At 44.8% G+C, this 24,965-nt stretch overlaps 1 protein-coding gene across 1 annotated transcript in view; it reads left to right on the forward strand.

Annotated features, from left to right (window-relative positions):
• Nucleotides 1–24,965, forward strand: part of CDYL2 (chromodomain Y like 2) — a 155,087-nt gene that overhangs the window by 108,656 nt on the left and 21,466 nt on the right. Inside the window, exon 3 of the mRNA XM_036345948.1 lies at nt 16,850–17,067. Coding sequence (XP_036201841.1) covers nt 16,850–17,067 — 218 coding nt within the window. The remainder of the gene's footprint in view (nt 1–16,849; nt 17,068–24,965) is intronic.

Consider the following 24,965-nt stretch of genomic DNA (forward strand, 5'->3'; position numbering starts at 1 on the left):
GAACCAGACAGATGGAGCCAGGACAGTGTTTTAGATTCTCTCTGGAAGGGGTAAGGAAGCCTTCATGCAGCCCGCACTCTCCAGGTCTGCCTCCCACCCTTCCCCACACCGTTTCCCTGTGTCCGCTTCCCCTCCAGCCCACCTGTGAGTACTTCACCTCCTCATCCTTCATGGCTCCCTCAAGCAGTGATTCCCCCGCAGAAACCTTCCCTGACCCCCTTTTGGTCAGCCTCCAGTTTCGTTTGCACACGTGGAACCATGTTACTTCACTGACAGCACTCACTCCCGTTTGAAATGGTCACAACCTGGTTACCTGCATAATCTCTGCCTCCCTCACTAGGCCATGAGCTCCACTGGGGCAGGCATGGTCTCTGTTTTCCCACACAGTTGTATCTCCTGCACCTAACAGTGCCAGGCACAGAGTAGGTGCTTAAGAAATACCCGCCAAATGAAGGAGTGAATGAATGAATGGACAGAAGAGGAATCCAGAAGCCTTTCCTGCTTCACATGTGGGTCCTGAGGCCCCCCGTGAATTCTCCTCATACCTGCTAAATGCTCCCCTCACTGTCTCGGTGTCCCCCCTCCCACCTGTGCTTGTCTTGCCAGCTCACGTTGCGCTCCCTGCTCCTGTAACGTGTCATGGAGAGCTAGTGTTTTGTCAGCGCTCTTTGCAGCAGCTGAAGGATTCCCTTTCCCGTCTCATCTGAGAGTTGTTTTCACCATCTGCCACGAAGGCCCGACTTGCTACGCTTCTCCACCCTTAATATTCACACAGTCTCGCCAGCTCTTAATTAAGCTCCTGGGTTCATTCCGCCACCCCCCCAGCCCCGCCCCGGCACACACGCTGCGCTCCATCAAGGGCTGTGCGGGATCATGTGCAGCAGAGTGCATTCATTCGGGTGGTATTTTCTGGACTTAGTGTAGTCCCTCGTGACGAAGAGGAAATGCAATGGATTTCTTAGTAGATGTCCCAGCTACAGAAAGGATTTTGAGATTTCTCTTTAAAATTTGCTGTGAAAACAAAAACAAACAAAAACTTTCCATGAACTTTGGAGGCAGCATGGTGAGGAAGAAACTGGAAGGCGCGAGTGTGGGCTTTGAATTCAAGTGCAAACTGCCTCTGGCTGAGTCCTGACTGGGCAGGTCTCACGGGCTCTGGAGCCTCAGCCGTCCCCTCCGTACTATGGGAATAACAGTACTTACCACCAGGGGTTAAATGATGGGTCCCCGCTCATGTCAGTGCTGAGAGAATGTTAATTTCTACACCCCTGCCCCCCTCCCCACCCCCCGCCCCCTGCTTTCTTAGACCGTGCTGCTTATGGAGGTCCTTGCTTTCCTCAGAGACTTGCTTTCTTACCCTACCACCATGTGCCCTGTTGCTTTGTCATCAATACTAGGATATTAATTCTTATTCTGCTTAAGTCAGTGGTTCTCAACCTTGGCTGCACATGAGAATCACCTGGGAATCTTTTTAAAATCCTGATTTCTGGGCCTCATCCTCCGGAAATTCTGTTTCTTTGTTACTAATGTTGTGGCCCCACCCCATAACAAAGAAACAGAATTTTTGGAGGATGAGGCCCAGAAATCAGGATTTTAAAAAGATTTCCAGCCCTGACCAGTTGGGCTCAGCGGATAGAGCGTCAGCCTGTGGACTGGAGGGTCCCGGTGTCGATTCCGGTCAAGGGCATGTACCTTGGTTGTGGGCACATCCCGAGTGGGGGGTGTGCAGGAGGCAGTTGGTTGATGCTTCTCTCTCATCGATGTTTCTGGCTCTCTGTCCCTCTCCCTTCATCTCTGTGAAAAATCAATAAAATATTTTTTTTTAAAAAAAGATTCCCAGGTGATTCTAATGTGCAGCCAAGGTTGAGAACCACTGGCTTAAGTAAACCAGCAAAGTGAATTCAAGAGGCCCCACGTCTGGGCAGTGAGACGACTGACCCTGTCACTTCTATCCTCGACGGAAGTCAGTCTTGAGTCTTCCACCTGCCATCTTGGCGACAGTGATACTGGGTTGGAGGTTCCCGTCTCCAAGATAATTCTTAATTCTTCTGTAAAAAAGAAGTCAGGTGGTTTTTCCCACCTTTGGCCTCTTTCTCGATTCTCTTGCACTTCTTCACACTGGTGAGGAGTGGATCTGTGCTGATCTCCTGGAGTTTAAACGCAGTGTCCCATTGCTGGTCTGCCTTCCCACCAGTTACTCCTCCCTGGCACTTGGTGGTGAAAGAGAAACAATTGGCCACAGGTTTACTGAGTACCCGTGTGTGCCAGGCATGGTGTTGGGTGCCGAGGCCATGGACGTGTGTAAGAGATGGTTGCTGTCCTTGCCCAGCTCACACTCTATTGGGAAAACCTGAGAAAGTGGCTGAACTTTACTGCACACTGTGATGTGCGTGCGAGTGCCCTGCATGAGTGCAGAACCCACTAGAATTGGGAGGTTAGAGTAAGGACTTCCAGGTGGTAGAGGCCCACATCTAACCCGAGGCCTGAAAGATGAGAAGAGTTTGGTCAGGCAAAGAGAAGGGGAAATGTTCTGGATGGTAAGAAGTGTATTTTATTAAGAATATTTGTGTAAAATATGTGACGTCGCCAATAAGCTCCATTTATGCTTTCTTCATCAAACATTTAGTGACTGCTAGAAGCCAGCACTGTGCATCTAGAAGTGAGCCACTGTGTGCCTTGCCCTGGGAATAGAACCATGAATGAGACAAGATGCTCACAATTTAGGGAAGAAAGCAAATAAATAAGGAAAAGACAAATAAATAAAGAATTTCCATACCCATGTCAAAAAAAGCCAGCATTTATTTATTGAGCCTGTGCCATGAGCCATGCCTTGTTCTGAGCATAGTAACTCAGCTTGTCCTAGGAGGTAGGGTCTCTTTCTCTCTTTATTTTACAGATAAGGAAACTGAGGCACATGGAGGCAAGTAACCCGCCTGTGCTGTGGTCTGTCAGTTGGCAGGTGACTATTCCAGGATTCAGATCTAGTGGTCTAGCTCCAGGCCCATACTCTTACCTGCTGCTGTTACCTGGACGCGCGAGGAGAACCGCCGTGTGGTTGGAACCCCTTCCCTTCCCTTAGCCTTTTGAGATCATTTCTGCCATCCCCCCTCCCCTCCCCTTACAATACAGTCCAAGAGGCGTTTACTTTGCTCCCACTGTGTGCTGGCAACTGGGGACAGAGAGAGGACTAGCCTCGCTTCCAAAGAACTTGTAGCTCATTAAGCTAATTAAGGGATCAGCTGGTCCCAAATGACCAGCTGCAGAGCTGAGTGTGCTGGGAACTCGGGAAGGGCCCGGACAGACTGCCTCAGGGGCCCAGGGGTGCCCCGTTCCTGGGCACTTGGGGAGAAAGAGACAGCTGTCTGGAGGAGAAGCAGTGCAGGTGGCCCCGAGGACTTGCTGTGTGAAGGTAGATGGCAATAGCATTCTGGGCCCGGGGGCCAGCTGAAGCAAAAGGTCCAGAAGCAGGAAAGTGCAGAGTGTTTTAGAGAACCTGGGACAGCCCTGGAAATTAGGGTATTTCAGGGGCAGGAGAGGGAGTTCAGTTTGGAGAGCAGGACAAGGTCAGAAGGTAGAGTTTGTGAGTAGAGGAGAGGCAAGAAGAGATGAGAAAAGGAATTTTCAATGGGGTTGCTTTATACTTTGAAGACCCTAAGGCAGTGGTTCTCAATCTTCTGGCCCTTTAAATACAGTTCCTCATGTTGTGACCCAACCATAAAAGTATTTTCGTTGCTACTTCATAACTGTAATGTTGCTACTGTTATGAATCGTAATATAAATATCTGATATGCAGGATGGTCTTAGGCGACCCCTGTGAAAGGGTCGTTCGACTGCCAAAGGGGTCGCGACCCACAGGTTGAGAACCGCTGCCCTAGGGGATCTTTCTGTCTGAGCCAAGGATTCTGGCCTAGGAGTGTTTTGAGGGTTGCCATGGCCTTGAATGGTTATAACACAGGAGACATCTAACCTGTGGAAAACAGTCCTTTTAATCAATCTCTTTTGCATTTTAAATTCATGCTTTGCTCTGCTGTTTAGCTGCCTGACAATAAACATCAGAAGATGTATGGTCGTCACTCTCAGCAATTCTAAATAATCCTCGAACCTAAACTTTCTTGAAATTTGTAGTGTGTGAATTATCTTAGGAGGCATAATGATAACATGCTCGATGATGGCTAACATGGCTAAGTAAGATTTTAAAAATCTACCTGCAAATTTGAGCTTTGCTGTTGAATTCAGCCCTGAGATCAGGGATTCTGTATAAGGTGACAGTTAAGGTCTGGGACAATGAGCAGCCATGAAACAGAGTTCAGGTGCAGGTTAGGCACTATGAACTCTCATGACATAAGTAGGTGGAGTGACTTGTTTTTTCCCCCAACTTCTATTCCCTTCTCCCACCTCTAAAGATCCTGACCACCCAGCTGGCTCCTGTTGAAAGAAGCTGCTGTCCCAGCTGCTGAATCTGATATGCTGAGACAGAAAAAGGGCCTTGTTTTTAAAATATGTTTTTTCCAAATTGATTTCAGAGAGAGGAAGGGAGAGGGAGAGAGAACTAGAAAGAAACATCAAAGGTGAGAGAGAATCATTGATCAGCTGCCTCCTTCACGCCCCCCACTGGGGATTGAGCCCGCAACCTGGGCATGTGCCCTGACTGGGGATTGAACCTTAACCTCCTGGTTCATTAGTCATCACTCAATCACTGAGCCACACCGGCCAGGCCAGAAAAAATGGTCTTGACATGTAAACTTTGCACCCTCTCACTTCCCCTCTTGTTACACACCCAGAACGGTTGGTCATGCTTTAGGGATCTTTGGTGAGTCAACCACAGACTAGGGAACGGTTCTCAGGCACAAGAGCTATCTCTCTTCTAAGAACTGCAGCTGGAAAACCCTAAACCCAATGGGTCTTTTCTTGCTTTTTTAAGCTCGTCTTCACCCAACCCTCAGGGTGGTCCCAGTCCCCACTTCTGTCTGCGAATTGTATCTTCTTCCTAAGACAGTGACCAGGACTGGAAGGCTGAGAAGAATGGACAGGAAGGAAAACGCCTGGCTCTTGGTCTTTTTATGGGACTAGGAGCTGATTCACTGCACTTTCCTTATCCTGCTTTCCAGCTTCTCACTCTCATGTGGCCTTTTTTGGTTCTGAGGTAGGAACCTCTGTAGGCCCTCCATTGTACATGTAGCACTTACTTGTTTATCTGCTCACTTATTTATTCAGCAGCGATGGGGCCCCTTCTGTGTGCTGGGCTGCACTGTTAATGAAGATAGAGGAATGACTAACATAGCCCCTGCTTTTAAGAATCTGTCTGAAGTTGAGGAGGGAGTCAGACAGGTGAGAAAAGGTATGTCAGGATTTGCAAGATAATTATCCTGCAGAATGATTACCTGTAATGTAAAGGCTGTTAAAAACAGCCACCAGAAGAGGGGTGAGCTGTTCTGGAAGAATTCCTAAGCAGGCAACAGCGGAGCTGCAGTGAGGAGGATGAGGGCAAGAGAGGAAGAGCGTTCTAGGAGAGAGAATGTCTCTGGGATCTTGACTTCTCCCTTTTGTGTTCTAATAGCTGAAACCACCGAAGGTGTTACTATTTTCTTCTCAAGGGAAGGAAACTTCATAGCGCTCACACTGTGTTCGCTCCCGGGGCATCTTTGAGAGGTGAGATCTCACTCAGCTGTTGTGAGGCAGGAAGGCCAGGTGCGATATGAGCACAGCGTCATCTAGGTGTGAGATCAACCTGATTTAGGAAACCAGTGTTTTCTTACATGTAACCAATACAAAGGTTTGGCAGTGTCATCAACACATTGAGAAATGAATACAAAATGGCCAACCTCAGGAGAGTTAATTACGAGGTTGGTACATGGTACAATGAGGTTGCACACAGTATGAGTCAGTTTCCTCGATTTAAAAAATATTTTTATTGATTTGAGAGAGAAAGGAAGGGAAAGGGGGAGAAACATAGATGTGAGAGAGAAACATTGATCAGTGGCCTTCCACACACACCCTGACCAGGGACAGAACCCGAAATCTGGGCATGTGCTCTGACTGGGAATTGAACTGGTGACCTTTTGGTGCACAGGATGATGCTCAGCCAACTGAGTCACACCAATCTTGGCAGTTTCCTCCATTCGTTATTCGCCTATTCATTCACTTGATGAACAGTTTGTTAGTAGTTTCTATCTTCTGGGCACTGGGCTCAGTGCTTCAGATACAAAAGTGAACAACTCTCAGTCTTGTCCCCAAAGAGCCCACCATCTAATGGGGGGCGTCAGGCAGGTGTATAAATGATGCTAATGCCGGGAAATGAGCGTGGCTTGGTAACAGTGTCACGTGACACCAGAGCCAGGTGTAATGACTTAAATTTTCATTCTTTTTCAGCAAAGGTTGGGATCTTAGGGAGAAAAGCAAAAGATCCCTCAGCGCCAACACCAGGGGGATGGCCTGAGACCAGGTTAGGTTTCAGAGTCTTGATGCGTGAGTCAAGTTAACATCAAGTTTAGAGATGCTGGTGTGGACCCTTCCCTGGCACTTTCTCGTGGCATGACTTTGAGTTTTGCTTTTCTCTTTTGTAAAATTGAGATAAAATAGTGCCCTACAGGGTTTTTATTAGGGTTGAATGAGGTAAGCAATGTGAATCACACAGTAAGCACCCAACAAAATAGAATTGTTGCATTATGGCGAGCAATTGAGAGAAAGGACTTTGAGGTTGATGCTGTACCGGCCCTGCAAGTCACCATTTCGGATTATTCTGGGCATGTGCGGATGGCTCCTAGCCCAGTTGCCCATGATAATAAAATAAATACTTTGTACATGTGGAACCAGCAGGATAACACATCCCTCAACTGAGGATAGCATCCTCTGTCTAAGCTTTTTCTCCTCTCTTCCCTGTCCTGAGGAAGCTTGGTGCTCTTCTGTGCCTGGGGGTGTGACATGTTCTTGGTGGTACATGAGCACGGACTCTGAGCCCTGTGTAGAGTGGCCTGTCTCCTGAAACTGCTGTTACGTGGCAGAAGTGTCCTGTGACCTGTCCCTTGTCTGTCCCGTCCTCTGTGGCCTCCTTCAGCCCTTTACCTCCTGCCCTCCTAGTCCCAGGGCAGCTTCCTCTTGTCTCTTAGATAACAGGTTTGCTTTTGTGCTTGTGTATCCTACCAAGTGCAGTGTATTTCCTGACACAGCTTTTCTTGCTGCACATGGACAGCCATATACCATTTCTTAACAATTTTGGAGTCATTCTGTCATTTCTTGGCGCATTGGGCAGGTTTCTTTCCCCCACTGCCTGAGTTACGATGCCCTTTTCTGCCTTTAAGAGTCTCTCCTTAGGGAATCTTCAACACACTTGGATCCTTTATTATTGTCCAATCTTATCATCTCTATCTTTTAATAAATGAGTTTAATCTATTCAGATGAATGATTTATTAATATACTATTTTGATTTTTCTCTCCTATTTTGCATTTTATTTTTATCATTCTATTTCCCTGCTCCCTCTCCCGTCCCTACCCCCTGACCTTTTTATGCTTTTTTATTGAGTTGACATGTTTTATATATTCTCTCTCCCTGGGCTGTTTTAAAAGCTGGGTATAGATTGTATTTTTATTCTTAACTTTCAGCATACATACTTAACTGTAATTTTTTTCTAATAAATTTGATGTCCTCCTATTGAGTACTAGAGGCCTCGTGCATGAATTCGTGCACCAGTGGGGTCCCTCGGCTTGGCCTGTGGGATTGGGCCGAAACCAGCTCTCCGATATCCCCCGAGGGGTCCCGGATTGTGAGAGGGCGCAGGCCAGGCTGAGGGACCCCAACAGTGCACGATCAGGGCCGGGGAGGGATATGGGAGGTTGGCCAGCCGGAGAGGGACTGCGGGAGGGCTCCAGGGCATGTCCAGCCCATCTCGCTCAGTCCTGATTGGCTGGACCCAGCAGCAGGCTAACCTACTGGGTGGAGCGTCTGCCCCCTGGTGGTGAGTGCATGCATGTCATAGCGACTGGTCAACTGTCTGCCCCCTGGTGGTCAGAGCAGGTCATAGCATGCAGTTAAGTGGCCTTAGCATATCATTAGCATATTACACTTTGATTGGTTGAATGGCCGACGGGACGACTGGACACTTAGCATATTAGGCTTTTATTATATAGCAGTGATGGCGAACCTATGACACGCGTGTCAGAGGTGAAACGTGAACTCATTTTTTTGGTTGATTTTTCTTTGTTAAATGGCATTTAAATATATAAAATAAATATCAAAAATATAAGTCTTTGTTTTACTATGGTTTCAAATATCAAAAAAATTCTATATGTGACACGGCACCAGAGTTAAGTTAGGGTTTTTCAAAATGCTGACACGCCGAGCTCAAAGGGTTCGCCATCACTGTTATATAGGATAGCAAGGAGGACTCTTTTTTACTTTAACTTCTCTCTATACATATTCATTTTGTTTTGTCTTCCCAGTGTTGTTAAACACCAAACATTATTTTTATTATTTTTTGCAGCCAGTAATTATATTTACTAAATTTGTAAAACTTATTTTTTTCTTTTGTCTTTCTGTGAATTAATTTTTTGATTTGCTGAAGTTTTTCTTTATAATTCTTTTAGAGGCTGCCATAGATAAATTCTCATACTGGTGGGATGTCTGAAAATGCCCATTTACTTGGACCTTTAAATGCTGTTTTAGTTGGGTATGAAATTTTTGGTTGAAGAATTTTATAGTTATTTTCTCTCAGCATTTTGATGATAGTTCATTTTTTTAGCCCTCTGTTATTGCTTTTGCTATTAGCCTGCCATTCCTTTTAGATAATTTTTTCTCTCCATGCTATATTTTAAGATCGTTTTTTCCCCGATGACATTGTGCAGTTTTATTATCATTTGTCTTTTATCCTGCTTCATGCTCAAAGTGCTAAGAACCTGTCTTTTTTTATAACTTCTGGAAAATATTTAGCTCTTACCTCTTCAAATATTCCTTTCCTAAAATTATCCCTTGTATTGAATTTTAATTTGATTCTTATTTGCAGAATATTTGTTTTTAAATCTATTTAACCTTTTGCTTTGAAATAATTTCAAATTTACAGAAAACATTGTAAAGAAATCCTTTTCCAATCTACCAGTTTTTAACATTATGCCATGTTTGCTGTTTTTCTGTGTGTGCATATGTACATGTGTGTGGAAATATACTCATACATATATACATAAACATATTTTATATACAAATAATTATACAAATGATTATTCTCTCTCTGAACCGTTTGAGTATATAAGTTATTGTTTTTCTTAACCATTTGAGTGTAGATTGTGTATGTCATGCATCTTTACCCCTTAGTACTTAGTAAGGGTATTTTCTAAGAAAAAGAATATTCTCATAACTCAACATAGTACAGTTATAAACTTCAAGAAATTGGCATTGACTAATACTTTTATTTAATCTATGGTCCATATTTCAATTTTTTCTATTATGTCAATGATGTCCTTTAGATAATTTTTCCCTCCAATATAGAGTTCAGTCCAGAATCCTGTGATCACTTTAGTTGTCATGTCTCTAGTCTCCTTTAATCTGGCACAATTTCTCAGTCTTCCATTGTCTTTAATGACTCTGACATTTTTGAAGACTACAGGTCAGTTATTTTACATAGTGTCCCTCACTTTGGGTTTGTCTGATATAGTCTGAAGATTAAAGTTATTCATCTTCACTGAAATACTTAATATGATATTGCTCTCTCTTATCCATCCATCATTTGTCAGTCAGTCTGTCTGTCTGTCTGTCATCTCATCTATTGTCAGTGCAGACTTGAGGATTTTTATTTTATGCAACAGTTTATGATCCATTTACTGCCCTTACTTATTTATATGTTCAAATTATCCCAGAGTTTGCTAGTGGGAGCTCCTTGGAGCTGCCTCTTATGTCCTTTTGACTGGTTATTCTTTTGACCACTTCCTCACTTTTCCCCCTCCCCATATTTTGCAGCGTAAATTATGCACATATATATTTTATACTGCCTGAAGCATATTTTCATGTTAAATTTCTACAAGTGGGATTGCTGGGTTCAGGATAAGTGTATAGCAGTTTTGTTAAATATTGCCAAATTTCCTTCCTTAGCAGTTGTACCATTTTGCATTCTACCCACAATTAAGAGAATGCCTGACTCCCCGCATCCTCTCTAGATGAGTATCGTGTCAAGATTTTGAACTTTTGCCAAGCTGGTGGGTAAAATGGTATCTCGGTATAGTTTTAATCTTCATTTCTTTTCCTATGATTTTTAATTTGCATTATTGAGTGAAGTTGAAATCTTTTCTTATGTTTAATAAGAATGTCTGTCCATGTTTTCTGGTCATTTTTTCTTGGAGGACATTTTGGTCCTTTTGTCTTCAGTGTTTATTTGCAATTTGGGGATCTTTGTCTTTTATCTGTGATATGCAAATATATATATATATATATATATATATATATATATATATTTGGCCCCATTTGTTTGGTTTTTAATTAATTCTTTACCTTACCCTGTTCTTGTTTCCTTTCTGTCTGTATTAGTGTGAGAATTCCTTATTTATCTTAAAGGAATGTTTTCCTTGCATCTATCATTTTGTGTGTTCTACACATTCCTATTTTAAAGTCCTTATCAGATTGTTTTATGATATTCACTTTATTTTATTTGGAATAATTCATGTCACAAGTGTTGGTTTTGTTGGCTAGGTTTCTGAGCCTTAGATAGCTTCATGTTTGGAATTTTGGTGCACAGGCTCATTTCATGAAGGAAGTGTTTTGCTTTTCTTTGCTTTTTTTCCTTCTCCTTCTCCTTCTTCTCCTCCTTCTCCTTTCCCTTCCTCTCCCCCTCCCCCTCCCCTCTCCCCTCTTTCCCCCCCCTCCCCCTCCTCCTCTCTCATAGTTGTGTTTGCCTCCACCTGGCCCAGATAAAGCCTTCGCCTTGGGCAGCACAGGGGTAGGTATTATGGTTGTGCTTTCATGGTGGGGCCTCACACCACCCCCTAGTGTCAGGCCATGGGCCTGGGTCCCCTCTACCATCTTCCATGGGAAATTTGCTCTCTGCTGCCCCTGAATCTACCTCTTGGCCACCACTCCAGCTCTCAGCCTCACTTCCTGCTTTGTGTTGATGTTCTCCCTCAGACACACAGACTATGATCTTGTTGGTGAGCCCAGTATTTACCTGTGTATTTGGAGCAGAGGGTCTGTGTCAGAGCCTGATGTTACGGAGCCTTCTTAATGGCAGATAGTCCTTTGTATTCTGAAGGAAGGTGTGTGAGAAGGTTCGAAGGGAATAGAAGGAAGGAGGGAGCAAGACTGAGGGTTTCCTATGTCGCAGAAGTGCAGCACACACCATTCCTTTTACTTCACAACAATTCTGTGAGGCAGGAATGGTTTCTCCCATTCCTCACGTGGGAAGTGGGGGGCACAGAGTGGATATTGAGCCACCAGCCTTACAGCTTACGAGAGGGAATGGGGAGGCCTGAACGCTGGCCTGTCACTGGGTTCACCCTCACTTCCAGCTCAGCAGGGCGGTCAGTCCCCTGTGCCTGGAATGCCCCATTGCATGGCCTGTGCCTGTGCCTCAGGCTTAGAGGGAGGGTGTGGCCTGGGAGCAGGCATGTCAGGCTTTGAGGACTCACCAATTAATTCCTCTTTTGTGAAATGACTTAGTGTCCTTCAGCTAAAACTTACAGAATGCCTAGGATGAGCTGGGCACTTGTTACATCCCATATCAGTTCTTTAATTGAAATATCTCAACAACCTGAAAAGCGGGTACTATTGACTATCTAATAATCAAGGACACGAATGCTTCGGAAGCTCATGTGACTTCTTAGCTTCTCCGAATTAGCAAACATAGGGCTGTCTGGCTGCAAAGCCCTAGACTTCCATGCTTCTGGAATGTTCTCTTTCCCGTGGTGCCTTCCCTGCCAGCTTGCTGCAGTCTTTTCAAAGGTTCAATACCCCAGAAGGGGAGAGGCTTGAGGGCAGCTCTGTGTGAAGTTAGCCTGTTGGGCTCTGGGGTGACTTTCCTCTGGGTCTCCTAAAACACAGGGCCCGTTGTAGCCACTTACAATCAGAAACAGGATCTAATGCAGTATTGATTTACTTTTTTATTTTTCACCGCCCCCACCAAGCAAGCTCCGTGAGGGCAGGCATCTTATTTTTTCAATGTTTTTTGGGTATCCATCATCTAGTACAGTGATGGCGAACCTATGACACGCGTGTCAGAGGTGACACGCGAACGCATTTTCTTGGTTGATTTTTCTTTGTTAAATGGCATTTAAATATATAAAATAAACATCAAAAATATGTCTTTGTTTTGTTATGGTTGCAAATGTCAAAAAATTTCTATATGTGACACGGCACCAGAGTTAAGTTAGGGTTTTTCAAAATGCTGACATGCCGAGCTCAAAAGGTTCGCCATCACCGATCTAGTATGATAGTCCATAGGGAGGTGATAATAGATTTTGAGTGAATGAATGAATCCAATGAGAGACAGCTATCTCCTATCCTGGCTTTACCACTCAAGACCTCTGTGGCTTCCAGCACATTATTCACTTTTCCTTATCTGCAAAATGGACTCATGGTGATTTCATCAGAGCGCTGAGAAATTTAGAGGCAACATACCAGTAGAGAGCTCAACACAGGGAACCCTCCCGTCCTCCTCCTTGATATAACTGTTAATTAGAAGCTCAGTTTGGTTGGGGTGCGGGAGGATTTTATTCAAACCGTTCCCAGCCCTGGAAAGCATTGATGTACCAGCGCCCTAAGGTTCTGACTTCCCCCGGGCTGTCATGCGCTCACCTCCGCCCCCAGGACCGCCCCGAGGATCTGCCTGGGCTGCTGCAGAAACCGTGGCCAGCCCCAATTAGAAAGCCCCTCTGAGGAGCTGAAGGTTTTGAGGTTACCCCTGAAGACACATCTCCCTTTACAGAAGTCTTTTTTTTTAAAAAAATATATATATTTTATTGATTTTTTACAGAGAGGAAGGGAGAGAGATAGAGAGTTAGAAACATCGATGAGAGAGAAACATCGATCAGCTGCCTCCTGCACATCTCCTACTGGGGATGTGCCCGCAACCCAGGTACATGCCCTTGGCCGGAATCGAACCTGGGACCTCTCAGTCCGCAGGCCGACGCTCTATCCATTGAGCCGAACCGGTTTCGGCTACAGAAGTCTTTTAATTAGATGCTCGAGTTTACTTTCCAGAGTTCATTGAATCACTTTCCTGGCATCGTGGTGTTTGACAAAGCCCAGTTGCTTGGAGTGATGGAAAAGTATAACACTAGGCAGCTTCGGGGCAGTGGGGAGGACACAGGCACCGCTACCTGGGTGCCCCTTCCAGGCTGGGCACTCTCCTGGGGGGGGGGCAGCATTCCCGAGGAGGGGTCGGGTAAAGCACTTCCTGGTCTCTGCCTTTGGCTTGGTTCTTGAGCTTCCAGGATCCCCGATGCTAGTTAAGGATCTGAGTCTACCCAGAGGCGGACCCAGGGCTCCAGAGGCCAAGGAACAATTCCCGTGGACTTCCGGTGCACAGGTGTTATGCTGGTCTGCGTTGTGTGTTGCAGTGGCCCTGCCCTCAAAGTGCTTACAGTGTTGCTGGAGAGAGAGGATCATTGAAATACTTTTATGTTGAGCCGAGCCGTGATGATTAGAAAACAAAAGCTACCATTTATTCCTTATTTACTTTTATCGTGGGTCCTTTAAATATGTATGTCATTCGATCCTGCTCTCTGAGGATAAGCAACCAGGACGAGTCCATTCTGTCCACAGTAATTTTCCTAAGAGGGCCAGGTTTGGCCTCAAGGGACCAGCTTCTGGTTGGGATGCAGCCCTGCAGCCTCCATCGTGACTTCTTTCCCTTCCTTGCCAGAAACAAAATGAAAGGTCCAGTAATGCTTAGCACAGAGTAAATCCTTCTCCGTGTTTCCTTGTACCCTTCCGCCCACATCATTGCAGCCCAGTGAGGTTGTTTTTGAGATGGGGCTCCATCCTGTGCCCCCAGCAGAAATGCTGAGCTCAACAAGATTTTCAGGCCTTCATCACTGTTCAAGTCCAGGGCTTGAGGGAGACGTCTCACGCCTGGGGGTGGGGAACTGCCTGGTGATGGAGGATACCTGGCTTGTCTGGACTCTGCTTCTCAAAGCCTGGTCTTGGGAGTGATGGCAGCACCATGGGGTGGGCCCGGCAGGCTGGGTTTTCTCCAGGGGGTGCTGATGCCTGCTCAAGTGTAACGACAAACTTGCCTGCATGTCAGAATCACCCAAGAAGTGTGTTGTGTTTTTTAAAAAATTATTATTAACTTACTATTGAAATATGTTCATTAAAATATACTTCACCTTTTGTTGTTAATCCTCACCCAAGGATATTTTTTCTTTCCATTGCTTTATAGAGAGTGGGAAAGGCAAGGAGAGCGGGGGAGAGGGAGCGAAACATAGATGTGTGAGAGAGACACATCACTTGGTTGCCTCCCACACGTACCCCAACCAGGCTGGGGATCGAACCAGTAACCCAGGTACATGCCCTTGACCAGGAATCGAACCCTCGACTCTTCAGTGCGTGGGCCAACACTCTAGCCACTGGACAACACTGGCCAGGGCAAATAAACTTCACTTTTTAAACCGGTTCAGATTTACAGAGAAATTTGGAAGATAATACAAAGAGTTTCTATATAGCTTCTTCTATTATTAATATCTTGCATTTGTGTAGTACATTTGTTACAGTTGATGAACCAGTATTGATGTATGATTACTAACTACAGTCCATCCCTCAGTCAGGTTTTCTTAGATCCCACATTACTCTTCTCCCTCACATCTCCTTTGGTCCCTCTGGGCTGTGACAGCTTCTCAGACTTCCCTGGTTTTTGATGACCTTCACAGCTTTGAAGTGTACTGATTAGGTACTTTGTAGAATGCCCCTCAGTCTGCATTTGTTTGACATTGACCTCGTGATGTGGGTTACTGAGAGGAAGACCACAGAGGTGAAGTGCCACTCTCCTCCCATCATAATCAAGGGTACATTCTGTCACCTTGACTTATCACTGGATGTCGACCTTGATCATCTGGCTGAGGTGGCTTTGGCTTCTCCAACTGACCATCAGGGTTCTTCACTGTCAGTTACTAATCCCCCCCCCCCCCGCCCCACCCCAACTTTCCATATTGTACTGTTTGGAAGGAGTCAGTATGTGCAGCCCCCACTTAGAAAGTGTGGTGCTATGCTCCTCCCCCTTGAAGGCAGAGTGTCTGCACAAACTGCCTCGAGTTCTGTGCATGGGAGAACTGTCTCTTCTCTCCCATTTATTCACTTATTCCATCATTTATTTATATCAGTGTGGACGCGTGGATCTTGATTTTACCCTTTCAGTTTTAATGCAATACTACTTGATTTTGTTGCTCAAATTGCTCCATCCTTGGCCATCATGAGCTCTTTCAGTTGCTCTGTGTCCTTTTAGAAAACCCCATCATTGTAAGGTAATTAAAAAATTTCAGTGCGTCCTTTCTTTCAGGCACGACAAGCCTAGCTGATGTGTTTCCTATCCCAGTCCTAGAATCAGCCATTTCTCCAGGGAGCCCTGGTTCCTTTTATTGAGAATGGTATCAGAAATCGAGATCTGGGCCCTGGGTGTACTTGCTGCTACTGGCACGTCATTGATTCTCTCAGCTGACAGAACAAGGAAATACATGTGTATATATTAACCTGTGTGCATACACTTATCTGTAAATATTTTTGTATGTCGTCGTCTGTAACTGTATTAAGCTAAATCTGAGCTCACGTTGATGTCTTCAATTCTAATCCGTCATCACGTGGATCGTTCTAACCTCCTTCCCTTCCCTTCCCACAGTGGGAAAACTTGTTCCTGTCATCTGCTGCACTGTCTACTTCGCTGTTCATTTCCAGCACACATGTATCAAAATTCTTAACTCCTACCTACTTCCGTGGGAATCAAGTTGTCAGTTAGAGTACAGTGCTCTATACGGGTTATTTCACCTGTAGTTTCACAGACTCCTCTCATTGCTAAGCTTCCCTAGGTCAGCACCTTTCCCCACCCCCTTCAGCGAGGTTGTTTCCTACATTTGTAATACAGTTACATTCTTTGTGACCACATGCTGCATTCCTTCCTGGGAATCTCCCAGTTTCTTCATTTTTTAAAAAATCTGCACACTGTAAGGGACACTGTGAAGTTCTTTGGGATTCAACAAATGTGTAATGTCTCATATTCACCATTACAGTGTCATTCAGAACAGTTTCACTGCCCTAAAAACAAAAGCAAAAGCAAAAAACCCCGAGCTTCACCTATCCACCTCTTCTCATTCCACCTGAACTCCTGGCAGCCACTGACCTTTTCACTGCTTCGACACTGTGCCTTTCCTGGAATGTTATGTAATTGGACTCATGCAGTGTGTAGCCTTTTCAGACTAGCTTCTTTAACTTAGTCTGCATTTAAGATTCGTTCCTGTATTTTTGTGATTTGATAGCTAACTTAGTTTTATTGTAGAATGATATCCCATTGTATGAATGGACCATAGTTTGTTTATCCATGCACCTGGTAAAGGACATATTGGTTGCTCCCAATCTTTGATGGCTATAAATAGAGCTGCAAGTCTTTTGTCTTGTGGCCGTACGCTTTCAAAGCAGTGGTTCCTTTTTGCTAAAGAAGCAAGCCTATGTGTGGGAGAGGGGACTCAAGGATCACATGGGGTCCTTCCCGGAGAGCCCTCTCTACCCTCTTCTGAATTTGGAGATATAGTAAGTGCACCCAGAAGAGAGGCTGCACGGGGGTCCCAGCCACATCCGACCCTTCCAATGAAAATCTGAATGCTCTCTGATCTTGCTCTTGCACGATGGTCCCTGTCTTCGTGTCTCACTTTGTTTATCTGATTTTGGAAGGCTCTGCTCTGACCAACGGGGGATTAAACATGCACAGCTCAGTGAAGAGGAAGCTGGACACGGAGAAGGACTACGTCTTTGACAAGAGGCTCAGGTACAGCGTCCGCCAGAATGAAAGCAACTGTCGGTTTCGGGACATTGTCGTGCGGAAGGAAGAGGGGTTCACACACATCCTGCTGTCCAGTCAGACCTCAGACAACAACGCGCTGACCCCTGAGGTGAGGGGGCAGGACCAGAGGGGAGGGTCAGGCTTGGGAGGGCCTCGCATCCATCAGATTGGGGTGCTGGCTTCGCTTTGTTCCTTCAGGGAGCCTCTGATGAAAGTGGCCAGCGTGCACACACACTTGACGGCAGGGCACCATTTGCTAATCACTTCCGTGCATTTTCCATTTGATCTTTCTGACTCGGCAACGTTATTGTCCCATGTTACAGATGAAGACCCTGGTAAATGGAGAGATTCAGTCAGCTGGTCAGGACTTAGTCAGAGGAGGCCTCAGGCTGCAGTATAATAAGCAAGTCCAGTTTCATTGCTGCAGATGGAATGATATTTACTCAGCTCACTTACACTTTTTTGAGATATAATTCATATACCATAAATTTCACCCTTTTAAAATGAACAATTCAGTGATATTTCTGATATATTTACAAAGTTGCACAACCGTCACCACTAATTCCAGAATATTTCCATCACCCCAAATGGAAACCCTGTACCCATTAGCAGTCACTCCCATTCTTCCTCCCTCCAGCCCCTGGCATCCACTGGTCTACTTCCTGTCTCTGTAGATTTGTCTGTTCTGGGCATTTCATAGAAATGGATCATACAGTAGCTGGCCTTCCGTGACAGGCTTTCACTCAGCATCGTGTTGTCACGGTTTACCCGTGCTGGAGTGTGTGCCAGGGCTCGCGTGGAAATATTCATGGCATGGATATTTTCCATTTTGTGAATTAGTTCTTCAGCCGAGGGAGATTTGGGTTGGTTCCACTTGGACAATTACGAATATTGCTATGAACATTTGTGTACAAGTTTTTGTATGAACATACGTTTTTAGTTTTCTTGGGTATATTCCTAATTGTGGAATTGCTGAGTGATTAGGTAACTAAGTTTACCTTTCAGAGGAACTGTCAAACTATTTTCCACAGGTACTCACCGTTTTACATTTGGACCGGCAGTGTGTGAGGGTTCTAATTTCTCCACAGGCTCCCTGACACTTGTTATTGTATCTTTTTATTGTTGTTAATCCTCACCTGAGGATATTTTTCCATTGATTTTTAGAGAGAGGGGGAGAAAAAGAGAGAGAAACATTGATGTGAGAGACATTGATTGGTTTCCTCCGACACTCGCCCCAACCAGGGCCAGGGATTGAGCCTGCCACCCAGACACATGCCCTTGACCGGGAATTGAACCCATGACCCTTCAGTGCGCAGGCCGATGCTCAAACCACTGAGTAACATTGGCCAGGGCTATTGTATCTTTTTTATTAGTCACGCTAGGTAATTAGGTTTTACTAGTTGTGAGGTGGTGTCTCATGGTTTTAATTTGCATTTTCCTGATGGGAATCTTTCCATGTGTTTATTGGCCATTTGTCTGTCTTCTTTGGAGAAATTTCTATTCCAATCCTTTGCCTATTTTTATTTTTATTTATTTTTAAATTTTTTTATCTTGACACTATTACTGATGTCCTTCATTCTCCCCTTTAGCCCCTCCATGTAGCCCCCACCCCCTCTCAAGCCTTCACCCCAAAACTTTATTTTAAAAATTGGTGTTTTTTTGTTATTGTGTCTTTATTGTTCTTTATACTATATTCTAGATACTATACCCTTATCGGGTATATGATGTGAAAGTACTCCCGCTCATTCTGTGGGTTGTCATTTTACTCTCTACATAGTGTCCTTGGACATACACATTTTGAAATTGTGATGAAGTCTAATTTATTTTTTCTAGGTAACTTTTTTTATTTATTCTGACATCCTAGATCAGTGGTTCTCAACCTTGGCTGCACATTAGAATCACCTGGGAATCTTTTTATAATCCTGATTTCTGGGCCTCATCCTCCGGAAATTCTGTTTCTTTTTTATGGGGTAGGGCCACAACATTAGTAACAAAGAAACAGAATTTCTGGAGGATGAGGCCCAGAAATCAGGATTTTAAAAAGATTCCCAGGTGATTCTAATGTGCAGCCAAGGTTGAGAACCACTGTCCTAGGTGAGTAGAACAGGGAAACAATGACGACTTAATGCAGATAGGGAGACAACATCACTCAAAATAAGGGGTACTTAGGAGGAACAATGGAGATGCATATTTTTTTTTGAGAGATTCTTAGTGGTGCAGATGTGGGAAGCACTCATCCAAGCAGTCCTCTCTAGCTCCACCGACCTAGAGTGAGGCAGCAGAATGGCAAAGGACAAAACCCAGGGCAGTGCCAGCTTACTGCGACTCTTCGGGCCTTGTATTTCCCTTTATCCCATTCCATCCCACCAGTACCCTTCTGATGTAGGATTATTGTAACCACATCTTCACAGATGAGAAAACAGGCTTAGAGAAATTCACAGGCCCAGGCTCACACAGCTTAGCTTCAGAAGGTTAGGACTGTTGTAAGGTTTGCCCTCATTTCATTTCTCTCAGTGTGGTATCTTCCTGTCCCTGCAGTATCCTGCACTCTTATCTCCATAGTAGCAATGAGGACATAGAGGGTTAACATAGGGTTGTGTTTGAGGGGACACAGTCAAGGAGTGGTTGACCACCCAGCCTTGGCTTGGTGGGATGGCCTGGCATTGCCCAGTGTATCCAGTACACTTAGGGAGGTCCAGGAAGTGGGGTGGGGTGGGGTGGGGTGGGGATTGCTGAGTCCTTGACCTTGCAATCACATGTCTTATCATAGGCTAGGGTTGTTTTATGGGATTGTGGGTGTGACCTTCAGAAATGATGCCAAGTGTGAAAAAAGGGATGTGGCTAAAGTCTGTGCAGTTTGTGGGGTTCGTGGTTGCTTGTTTCCCCTCCTTTAAGCATGGTGTTCTGGGCTCTCTCCCTCCTCCACCTTCAGGAACCATCTGGGGGTTTTGTGCTGGGCAGACCCCTGTGTAGGCTTCAGAGAAGTCCAGAGCGTGGCTTACCTCGAAGGCTGCTCTGTACATGTTTATACACCTGCAAACCTTGTTATTTTTAAGCTCATCATAAAGCATCCAACTGAGACCAATTCTTGGATTTTTTTCCTACTTCACTGCTTTTTAAAAGCATCCTTTAAAAGACACAGCATTTCCCTTCGATTAATCGAGTAAGTGCGAAGTCTCCCGGTTCATCCTGTCCCTTTGGAGTTGCTTTGGGTGGTAACTGTTACTCATCATGGAAAATGTGTTGCCTCTGACTGATTTAAGGTACATCGGTTCTTACTTCCTGTGGGCTTGGTTAATTAGAGGTCCACTTCTAATTGGTGTCTGTTGGTAACAGAATGGTAGAAAAATGGAAAACATATTGATTTGGTATTTTTAGCGGTCTCCACAACCAATGTGGATTGTCTCCGGATAAACCGGCAACTGGGTAAAGTGGTCCCGAAAGAAAGATCCTCTTGAAATGAAGAGGTGGTGTTAGTGGAGGAATGCAGATTTTGGAGTCTAGCCAACCTGGGTGTTGAGTCCTGCCTGCACCAACTCACCACTTCTGTTACCTTAGGAAGTTACTTTGCCTCCCTGAACTCCCTCATTTATAGAAGTTATACAGTATCTTGCTTGTCTGCAAAGAGGCTCACAGAGTACCCGGCACATAGGAGGTATTCAGTGGGTGTTCCTATCATTGTTAAGAGGAAACAGAGGCAATTTAATGGCCACCAGCAGACTCTGTCTCACTCACTCTTGGAGGAACTGGGAGGGCCACCTTCACGGTCATAATTGAATTTCTTTTTCTAATTGACAGTGGCCTCATGGGCAAAAAGTCATACATTACTAGGTTTGTTAACTAGATTCTGAGGCTTGTGGGTATGTTGTAGTAATTCTCCCCTCTGGAATAAAGCAAAGAACCAGGGAAATAATGAAATGCTCCTTGGGGAAAGAGCCAGCAACATAGATTGCCCAAAGTCTTGGTGATTCAAAGCTCATCTGCTTCCCCATTAGGAGAGGACCCCAAACCCTCACTCAACTCCTGGTTTTCTCCAGTTCTCAGAGACAGCACACCAGCATCCATGGGCACACCCGACATGTGGGAGTCAACCCTCAGCCCTCTTGATCATACCCCATATCCACACCATCCCCAAGGCCTGTTAACTTGAGTATCTTGAATAGTTCTCAAATGTGTTTTCTCTCAATTTCCTTCATAGCCCTTATAGTTCAGACCACTAGGCTATCTTTTTTGGACTATTGTAATAAACTGCTAACAGTTCTGCCCCCTTTCACATGTCCTGCCTTTTAATCCACTCACCACAGGGTAGGCAGGGTGATCAGTTGGAAGAGCTAACCTGATCAAATTACACTGTCTACACACACACACACACACACACACACACACACACACACGTACACACATCAGTGGCTTCTGATCGCTCTTGTTAAGAATCAAAAACCATAATGTGGCCTGGGGGCAGATGCATTCTGACCCTGCCCATCTCTCCAGTTCCATCTCTTATCACACATCATCTTCTCTCCTCTTGCATTCCAGTTACTCTGGCCTTTCTTCATGCTCACATCTGCCCCAGCACCTTTGTATATACTTGTCTTTCTGACCAAAACATTTTTCTTTTCCTTCTTACTTAGCTGACCTTTGCTCTTCATTCATATCTCAGCTCAGCCATCACTTCCACCAGAGAGTCTTGCCTCACCTCCCTGACCGGATCAGGTCTTTCATCTGCCTTCCTAGCACCATGCACCCCTCCTTACCAGAACTTATTGCAGCTGCTAGTGTATATGTAATTGTGTGATAATTTGTTAAATATCTCATTCCCCCCATTAGACTCTAAACCTTTTGAAGGTTGGATACTGTGCCATTCGCTCAATTTAATAAATATTTATTAAATTCTAGTATGTGCACATTTCTGGACTAGGTGTTACAAGGGTTATTCAGATGAGAAGAATACTATTTTACCTCTTAACCCTACCAGACCGCTGTACCGATTTTTCGGTAATTTCCACACAAAGGTGGAATATTGGCGCTAGATGAAAGGCAGATGAAAGGTAGACCTATTTTCTACAATGTCTCCAAGTTCCATCTTATTCTAACCACTTGTTTGCATGTAACTAAAATTTTTCTATATCATGTTGGTTTTTTCTCTTTAATGCTCAGGAGCCCAGGTATAGGGGACAGTTAGGTTCAGGGCCTCAGGTCTGGTAGGATTAAGGAATTGTATTAATCTGTTACTGCATAACAAAGTGCCCTAAACTTAGCATCTTAAGACAACAAACATTTATTATCTCACAGTTTCTGTGGGTAGGAATCGAGTCATGGCTTAGCTGATGCTTCTGGCTCAGTGTCTCTCACAAGCCAGCAGTCAAGGAGTTGGCTGGGGCTGCAGCCTCAACCAATGGCTCAACAGGGGAGGATCCACTTCCAAGCTTCCCCAGTGGCTATCGGCAGGTCTCAGGTCCTCGCTGGCCAGAGACATTAGTGTCTTGCTATGCGGCTACTCCACGTGGACTATGGAGTAATGGCTCCATGAGCTACTCACTAGCTGGCTGCTTGCTTCCCCCAGACTGAGAGCTGTAAGAAAGGGAGTCAGCAAGAAAAGAGAGCCAGGACAAGCTATAGTCTTTTTGCATCCGAATCTCCTCGTGAAAGGGACATCCCATCACTTTGCTGTATTCTCGTGGCTAGAAGTGAGTCACCGGGTCCAGTCTGCATTCCAGGGTTGGGGATTACACAGGGGTGTGAATACCAGAGGAAAGGGTTATTGAGGGCCATCACCGAGGCTGCCCACACAGGGATTTACATTAGGGAGGAGGCAGGATAAGGTAAGAATGTACCTTCGACAAGGGAGAATGTCAGAGCAGGGAGTTTAAACACTTGGGCTGTCAGTAGAAGGAAGAGTGTGCATTTACTTGGGTATATGTGGGAAGGCCTTCAGGAAGGTGGTTGCCGTGGAGGTGGGCCCTGGGTGACTGAGCTCAGCAAGTAAAGAAGAAGTGGAGGGGGGACCCTGATTTCCTCGCATTTCACACCCCTTTGAATGCATTTGGTTATCTGGTTCCAACCCACAGGCAGGTCAGCAGCTAGAAGTAGCAGGGGAGGAGGGTGCTTCCTCTGGTGGACACTAACAGCAGGAGCAAGTGGCAGCTGGCATGTGTGTAACGCGGGGAATAATTCTCACAAACAGATTTAGGGCTTTAATATGCAGAGAGGTCTGGGGGCGTTTGTTCTAGAGGCAAACCCAGGAGTCCCTGAGGGGACCGGTCTGTTTCGGGCCAGCAAGTGGCCACCGAGTAGTGACATGTGGGCAATGTATTCTGTGTAAGAAGGTAAAGGAGGGTGATGCTTTTAACACATTTTACTTTAAACCAACCAGTTACATTATAAAAGTCAGGTCCTTCAAGAAGGTCCCCGGCTATCAGTCCAAATTGGATTATCAACATGAGACAGGCAACGGCATAGTATACTCACTAAACACAATTTTTTTAAAAATTAAGAAATGTAGTTTGTACATTTGTTGCATCAACGAAACACAAATTTGCTTCCCATTTAATTCACAAAGGAGGTGGCTGCTTCGTTTGAATTTGTGTTTTTACTCATTGACAAGCAAGTGTGACCTCAGAGAGAGACTACGCTCTGAGTCGTGAGTAGAATCACGCCTTACACAGATTCTCGTGTGGGTCAGACTCTCTGCTTTTGGAGGCAGATAGATGAAAAGACCCACAAGATAGCGGCCTGTTACCTTTTTAGATGTTCAAAATGGGTATCTGTGGCTTACACCCTGCGAGAGTGGAAAGTGCTTCTCCCATCCTTCTCACAGAGCACGCATGGGCCGGCAGATCCTGATTCAGATGGACGCCTAGCTCTGTTTTTTCACTCAAATTCATCCATTTACGTAAGTCATCCTACAGTGGGAGCAGTGGAAAGAGAAGGTAGGAGCAAGAGAAGGGATGTTGGGGTGAGATTTGCATCGTGGTTCTGCCTGTTACTGGTGACTTTGGACAACTTCACTTCTCTGAGTTTTCCTTGCTCTACCTATAAAATCGGGATGCCATTCCCTTCCTTCCAGGATTTCTGTTTGGAATAAAATATTGTGTGGAAATTACACTTGTACCTCTAAGTGCTTAATAAATGGGGGTTCTCTAAAAAGTATATTTAAAAAATAGTACTTTCAGAACATTTCAACACTATATCCTATGATTATGCTGATTGAATAATCAATGATTCTTTAAAAGCCTATTCACGCCCTGGTTGGTGTGGCTCAGTTGGTTGGGTGTCATCCCATGTTCTGAAAGGTTGCTGGTTCAATTCCCGGTCAGGACACATACCTGGGTTGTGGGCTCGATCCCTGATAGGAGGCAATGTTCCTCTCTCACACAGATGTTTCTCTCTCTCTCTCTCCCTTCCCCTCTCGCTAAAGGTCAGTAAAAAATCTTTAAAATAAAATAAAATAAAAGCCTATTCACTTATTGTCTCCCTCAAAGCATTCTCAGCTTTACCCAGTCAAGTGCATGCCTTGTTTTCTCTTACCACACTCTTTCTGAGCTTATTTTTTCTTGTCCCATAACTTCTGTTGGAATGAATGATTTTCTTTATGAACTTTTAAGAAGTTATCCATGTTATGTTCACATAGTAAAACCTAAATGTAATCTCTCCCTGATACATAACCTAGGTATGCTCTAACTCTGGTCACCCCTTCTTTCATCTGACACAATATTAGTGCCCAGTACCATAGATCTACCTTGTGCACCCCCCATTAGTCAATATCAGTATGGTGATTTTTATCATCAGTTCTTATATTGATTTATCAACACATTCACCCATTTCTTTGATGGCTTTGTTCCTTGAATGTTAGGTGTGTTTTTTTCTCTTCTGAATGTAGTTTTCTTCTTGAAGTGCATCCTTTTTTAGTTCTTTCAGTAAGAGTCTAAGCGTGGTAAACATTCTTTTACTGAAAATGCCTACTTTTTACCCTTGCCTTTGAATGATAGTTTAGCTAGATACAGAATT

This window comes from Myotis myotis, unplaced genomic scaffold (assembly GCF_014108235.1).
Source record: "Myotis myotis isolate mMyoMyo1 unplaced genomic scaffold, mMyoMyo1.p scaffold_m19_p_19, whole genome shotgun sequence".
Taxonomy (NCBI): Eukaryota; Metazoa; Chordata; class Mammalia; order Chiroptera; family Vespertilionidae; genus Myotis; species Myotis myotis.